Source organism: Frankliniella occidentalis, unplaced genomic scaffold, assembly GCF_000697945.3.
Source record: "Frankliniella occidentalis isolate FOCC.00 unplaced genomic scaffold, Focc_3.1 Scaffold17, whole genome shotgun sequence".
Classification (NCBI taxonomy): domain Eukaryota; kingdom Metazoa; phylum Arthropoda; class Insecta; order Thysanoptera; family Thripidae; genus Frankliniella; species Frankliniella occidentalis.
Window position 1 is genome coordinate 2,303,030 of NW_026267147.1, and position 6,870 is coordinate 2,309,899.

At 41.6% G+C, this 6,870-nt stretch overlaps 1 protein-coding gene across 1 annotated transcript in view; it reads right to left on the reverse strand.

Moving 5' to 3' along the window:
- Positions 1-2,858: 2,858 nt before the first annotated feature.
- Positions 2,859-6,870, reverse strand: part of LOC113212295 (1-acylglycerol-3-phosphate O-acyltransferase Pnpla3) — a gene marked incomplete at its 5' end in the record, with an annotated part of 37,746 nt that continues 33,734 nt past the window's right edge. The window contains 7 exon segments of the mRNA XM_052264210.1: positions 2,859-4,904; positions 5,020-5,179; positions 5,269-5,452; positions 5,539-5,781; positions 6,028-6,380; positions 6,466-6,549; positions 6,647-6,835. Coding sequence (XP_052120170.1) covers positions 4,645-4,904; positions 5,020-5,179; positions 5,269-5,452; positions 5,539-5,781; positions 6,028-6,380; positions 6,466-6,549; positions 6,647-6,835 — 1,473 coding nt within the window.

Sequence of the window (6,870 nt, forward strand, 5' to 3'; positions counted from 1 at the left end):
CAAATGAAATAAATAGCAGCATTACTGTAAGTGACACTCTGATAATTTGCCTCTTCCACTTCCCTCCACTAAAATCAACACACAACTACATATTTCAGGATGAAGTAATAAGGGGAGGATATGGAAGTAGCATAGCGACAGTAAAGATACGACAAGAAAACCCCCAATAGAAACAAATACCAAAATAAACTATTACCAAACATGACTCTACCATAATGTATTTATATTTTCTGTAAACGTTACATGAAAAGTAAAAACTTACAAGATTCATTCCCGTGATCATGGGGAAAAGAGTCTGATTCTCATGCGGTGTGCTGCGACGCCAACTCAACATACCGGTATATCCGGAGACACGTAGGCTGCTTAGCTGATCTCGAGCACGGATGCAACTACTGAACAGTCTTCCTGCAACAGGATAAAAACAGAGTATGGTCTACGTGTATCACGGTGACACCAACTCCTCCCTGGACTCATTATAGTTTCTTGTAGCTGCATAACACGGGTGTGCCATATGTCAAATGTTCACAGAATGAATATAAAAAATATTCATGCATTTTTAACTCTGTTTCTACATTGTTTACTTTAGTTTATAATCTTTTGTTACAGGACTCATTAGAAAAAGAGCATTCAATTGGCATGAACTGGAACACTTGTGCCAGTCTTTGAGCAGAAATAGGTGCAAAATCTATAGAGAGATAAGATAAAAATCTGAACCTACACACATTATAATAATAATAAATATTGGTAAGATTTCATGAAAATAAAGTAAAACTAAGCAAAATTGTAAGAAATACAGATCTTCAACCATTTTTATGATAAAACGCATGTCAGACCTCAATAATCTTAGTTAGATAGATAGTAGCACTCTCGGGGCGGAAGCACGCGCTTCTATCCAGTATTGTCCCTTCGACACACGCACTCATCCCGAGTACAGTCTTGCGTCAAGACCCTACAAGGGGTGAGTGCTGCTTTGCGAAGCCGCCGGCACGGGACCCCGGAGTGTTCCCAGAAGGGAAGTGTTTTTGCAAAGCCGACCCCTATGTAGGACAGCGAAAGTCGCATAGCCCAGAGGGGTCATTGGCTCGGCCGAGGCCGTGACTAAACTCGTATGTGTATCAGTTAGCAGTCAAGGGGGTGGTAAGGTACAGGGGAGGGGTGTAGCGGCCGGGCCCGAGCCCGGCAAATGGCACCCCTCCCTCAACAACATCGGACGAAACTCAGCATGCCACAGCAAACAGAAGAGGTACAGCTTTGGCCCACCCAACGGAGGGTAGTACCGGAGGAGTGCGTAAGAAGAGAGATGATACCGGTGCTCAAAGAGGCCATGCGAGGCGGCAACACATAGAGGGTGGAAGCTGAGCAGAGGGGGAGGCAAGGGAGTAAAGAGAGAGCAAAGCGAGGAAGAGTCTGGGAAGATGAAGAGAAGAGCGAAGGCCGGAAAGACGGATGGGGGACGGGCCGAGCAGGCAGAGAGGGGCGGAGGGCAGGAGTGCAGAGGGAGCAGAGGGAAGGCCTAGAGAGCCCAGAGAAAAGGGTGGGGCAGGGGCAATGATGCAAAAGTGGGAGAGGGCAAAACAGAGGCAAGAAGGGCAATAGAGAGGCAAGAGGCCGTGGGAGAAGGGGGGGGGGGGGCACTAGGGCAGGGACCGAACGCGGCACAGAGGCAAAGATGACCAAGAGGGGTAAGAGGCAGATGCCAGGGGGCCAGAGAGGAGAGGAGCCGGGGGCTGGATGGAGGCAGAGAGGAGGGCGATGCGTAGAAGACAGGAGGAGAGAGGAGACATATATAGAGAGAGGCAATGCAGAAGGGGAGACGGGAAGAGAGGGGAGGGGTCCAGCGGCGCTTCAGAGGTTCGCGGGGAGCTCCACGCCGTCCCCTCATTCCTGGCACCACCCTTCAGGGTAGCGCCTTGACCGGGACCAGAGCCGTCGCTGGCCTCTTGCTGGACCCGGTTATTCGGGTATTGGCACCGCGAAGGCCGGGGGAGGTTTTCTGTACGATGACGACGGCGAGCTTCACCCCGTCCCCTCCCGTCCCATCATCCCTAGCACCACCCTCCAGGGTAGCGCCGTGTGCGGAACGAGAGCCGCCGCTAGCCTCTTGCTGGCTCCGGTGTTCCGGGGACTGGCGCCGCGTAGTCCAAAGGCGTGGGGAAGAGCTAAATCCTAAGAAGAGGGAGAGATAGGCCACACCACAATGCAAAGCGAGAGGTAGGCGAAGATAATTAGAAAGGGATTAGGCAGTGCATAGCGACAGAGGTGAAATAAAGCAAGCCTAACGACAGTCGCGTTTGGGCATATTAGTAAAGAAGCAAGGCACAGCACACAGGCAAGCACAATATAGCATGCGAGATTCGTCCGACCTGTCCCCCTTTCCAGGCAAGAGGGCCGCGAGGAGGCTTACCCACGACTGAGGCTGGCTAGTCCAGCCTCAGCCGCCCTCACCCACCTCAATAATCTTAGTTTAGCATAAAATCAGAAAAAGTTTTAAACTACCGTAAATCTTACCTTTCATACTTGCATGTGGATATTGCTCGGACATTTAGTCAGCAGTTCGGTCCCAGAACTGTAAGAAGGAGAAAAAGTGAATTATTTGGAGAGAATAAAATAACTCTGGTCTCAGCTCAACTGTATAATTTCACGGCTCACCTCATCAGTATACCAACCACAGCGTGAAGCGTGAATGCTGAAAGACAATGCCAAGAACGCAGTAGTGTTCGTCCCTGAACCCTGCAATCTACTCCACAGCCTTTTGAAATTGATTAAGCTTACCCTTTGGTTCGTCTGATATGTTCTTTTTCAAAATTAATTTTCAGTGGCACACTTTCGCGTGCTAAAATCATTAGGACAGAGAAACGTCAGTTATCACATAAATATTTATTTATTTCATTTCCAAATGTACCCAAATGGACTAGGTGTAAAAATATTTATACTTAAGTTGTGGGAAGAAATTACATACTATCAAACACATGCAGCAAAAGCTTACATAACAAATAAGAACCACCATTAGATTTCAAATTGGTGGGGAGAGAGCTGAAACAGTAAATATACATTTATAATACTTTCTTCTTTATTGTTTGTGAACTCTTTGGCAATTATAAGACAGAAAGATGTTTACATTGGTAAATTACCTATTTGGATAATAAATAGTTTCCAAAAAATCAATGGGCAAGGAAATTTTGCAAGTTACAAGAGCAACAATATCAAGTTGAGTATGGTGTCTAAAGTCATGTTGAAATACCTCGACGTACATAGAAAAGTTTATCTATGTAACACAGGGCTGAAGGTTTCATTAAAGACTGACAAAGTAAAGCACGAGCCGGAAGTTTACATAGGTATAAGAAACAATTTGTAGCGTTTGTGACACTTCACTTAAGGCACTCATGGAATATTTTATTTCAGAATCCAATTCACCAAATCTAATTTTGGAAAGCAAGTATTGTTTCTTTACTTCACATAAACCTTTCATGTGTCACAATATTACTCTACTTTGGCTGTTTAAAAAAAATCAGGTACTTAAACTACTTTAATGATATATATCCTTTACCACAGTACTTTGGTTTAGATCATACAAAAACAAATGCATGATTAGAAAATACAGTTGCCAGATGATCTAAAAACTTCCCACTCTGGCTTAAATGATGGTTTGATTTTGTTGATTAAAATCTCACACTGCCTTAACTTAAGTCACGTATATAGAATTCTTTTACTTACTGTATTCTTTTGTCGGCTGTCTGTCAAGTATTACCCTGTACTTAAATATTACATACCTAAATCTCACAGCCAATATTTTTATGCGAATAAAAACTAGTGAGAAGAGCAATTGCTCATACATAATCAGTGCAAAATGATATAACTATTTAACTAGCTCAGTTCTATAAAATTTCTGTGACTTGACATGATAGAAATAGTAAGCAGTTCACAAGTCTGCTGGTACACAAACTTCCCTCCAAGATGAAAGCTAAGCTCTTGAGAATCACATCCATTTTATAAGTTTTGAAGAGAGACAAGATGCAAAGTGGGTCTAAAACCCCATGTAACAGGTCTAATTATTAAGAATCTGTCACACGTAAAGTGTTAAAAGTTTCTCCATAAGTTGTCTCAATTTCTGTAAATCCAGCCTTTAATTGACTTTTGCTACTTATTCCACTACATTAATGATGATATAATAATTTAAATTGTAACAAATACTATAAAATTTATAATAACTTATTTAATGCATAACTTACTAAAAAGTTTTAAAAATAAATAACTATACAACTTCACAGATACCGGGCAAGGGCAAAATTGATGAGATATCCTCTTTAGTTAGTACTGTAATTTTCAATGTCAAAGATGCACTAAGTGCACTAAGTATGGAATGTAATATCTGCTATAACAATGTTCTGGTTAGTCATATTTTAGACAATCATACAATAACTAATGTGTATAAAAATAAGGGTCTTGGTTTGAATGATGAAAGTTAAGGCTCATTTATCCCTCTCAGTTCTTGCAAATAAGTCCAGCAAAAAACATTCTGAATACTGCCGCTCAAAACCAAATATGCAGTTTGCGTACTGCAGTATCAAACTATTCTGAGACCTGATAATATGTTACAGTACATGCTCAACTGAAAACAGATGAGTCACAATGTAATAAAATACTTCATGAGTCCATCACAGGGTATTTTCTTGGTGGCAGGCGGGTGGTAGTCCGCCCTGTTTGATCAGATTCAGGTCGGGAAGATTTAAAATGTCTTCCAGCATTGTCAGGTTTTGCTGTCAGGCTCTGAAGAGAACTGGATCCTCTGGTCCACTCACTCTCAGGGTCAGAAAATACATTGCTTGAAAAGTGACGATCACGGTCATCACGGTCATCTTCCTCTGTGGAGCTCACACTCGTGTCTCCGTCATAACCGTCTAAATCTGAAAATTAGTAGAGCAAAAATAAGTTAAGTATATGTTCCAGTTTTACATTTAAATTCCACACTTGATCTGAGAACCTATGAACCAATCAAGGCTGTTCATGCACTGTACACACCTTCCTCTTCCATTGTTGGTTGAGTTGACATCCATGAGCCATGCATAACTTCATCCCAATCATCATCATACTGAAGCTGGGTGTTCAACATCTTCTCCTCAGGATTTAGGAGGACACTTGAATCAGCATCAGTGACATCGTATATCTCAGTTACTTTGACCTAAAACACAAGGAAACAGGTCAGTTGTTGGTGCAACCATCCCATGACGGGAGATAAAATGAGGCTTTTGATTGTTGAACTGTAAGTACCTTGTTGTTTTCATCCATGTAGTAATATGCCATGACTGCCTCATGTTGAGCAGTCACTTGAAGGATGTGTTCAAATGTGTCATCATCAACATTAGAAGTTTCAGCTCTATTGACTGAAAAGCTTCCATGTCTTGACAAAATTTTATTTGAGGAAAACCTTCTAGACGTTCCTTTCTTTTCTCCACTGCAATTATTAGGCAGAACAAAATATGTTAAATGGTTTCACTGGATTGTTCTTTATGCATAAAATAAAATCCACCTTCTACTCACTTCTCATCCAAATTAAGCGTGAAGTTGAAGTTCATCTTGTTCTTAACTGGCACTGGGCTCTCCTGTTCTTGTTCAGTATCACATGCTCCCCCATATTCTGTGATGGCCAGCTGGCATGTTATTTGAGCACTCATTTCTCTTCGCTCTCTGTTCATTCTTTTCAAAAGACGAGACACTTCATCCATGATAAATTTGCTCATTAAGTAGAGATTGTTGCCCATGTGGGGTGCCATAGCAATAAGCCTAAGAAGAAAGAAAGGTTTATAAATCATTCCAAAAAAGGAAACAATCAAGAAAATAAATAATTAAAACAACAAGAAACCAGTGGACATACATGAACAAAACATGCCACAAAAAAGAATTCGAGTCACACAACTTTCACCACAAACACAATGACAAAAGACAAGATCTTTGATCAGAGTGAGATAGACAAACGGAAAGTAAGACCATTGGTGAGGCACTGGACAAAGACAAAACCACAACACTCACTTTGTAAAGGTTGCATACATGAGGTCAGCAGGCAATGTGTACGGTAGGCTTAGGACAGAAAGGAGTTTCATGCCACGATGTTTGAAGACCCAGTTCATTAGACCCTTGTTTGCAGAGTCAATTGCATCTTGGAATATACTCAAGACAGTATCAGGCAAGTTGGCAACTGTGGCCTCCTGGCGATGAACTTTGCATTCTTGACACTGAGGATCATACTCAAGACTTTCATCGAGCGTGTCTTGGACAACAAAAGTTGATTGTACAGCCAAGCATCTCGTGCAATTGATCAAGTTATTGCGGTTCAAAAATCTTAGGGCATCATCAAAGCCTTGTTTGCACATGTTTGACAGAACCTAGACAAAAATGAAAAATATATTCCATGACTCAATGAAAAATGTAAGGCATGATCATTAGACATGTTTATGTAATAAATCTTACCTCTGGTTTAGGAGGGAATAAAATTCTAGTGAATCGATAAATGTTCTGTCTTGAAAGCTCAATACTGGTATTAGCCACATTAATCTAAAATAGTCAAAGTCAAAATTACAGATTTATACTTTTGGAACTGTATTCTACAATAGGTAGTTGCATCCAAGAACTTTAACCGCATCCTACTCACATGGAACAATTGAAGAGATAAATCTCGAGGACAAATGTCACTTTCTCCACAGAAAGGGCTAACTGTAATTGTATTCTCATCCAGCGTTGGTAGGTTGTCACTGAAACCACCATCCATGTATCGAATACCATGGAATTTTGGTGGCAGAAATCCAGAGAATATTGGAACAAAAGCACTAGCCATGAGGGCCTGAAACACAAAATATGAGTAAGTACAACATCATG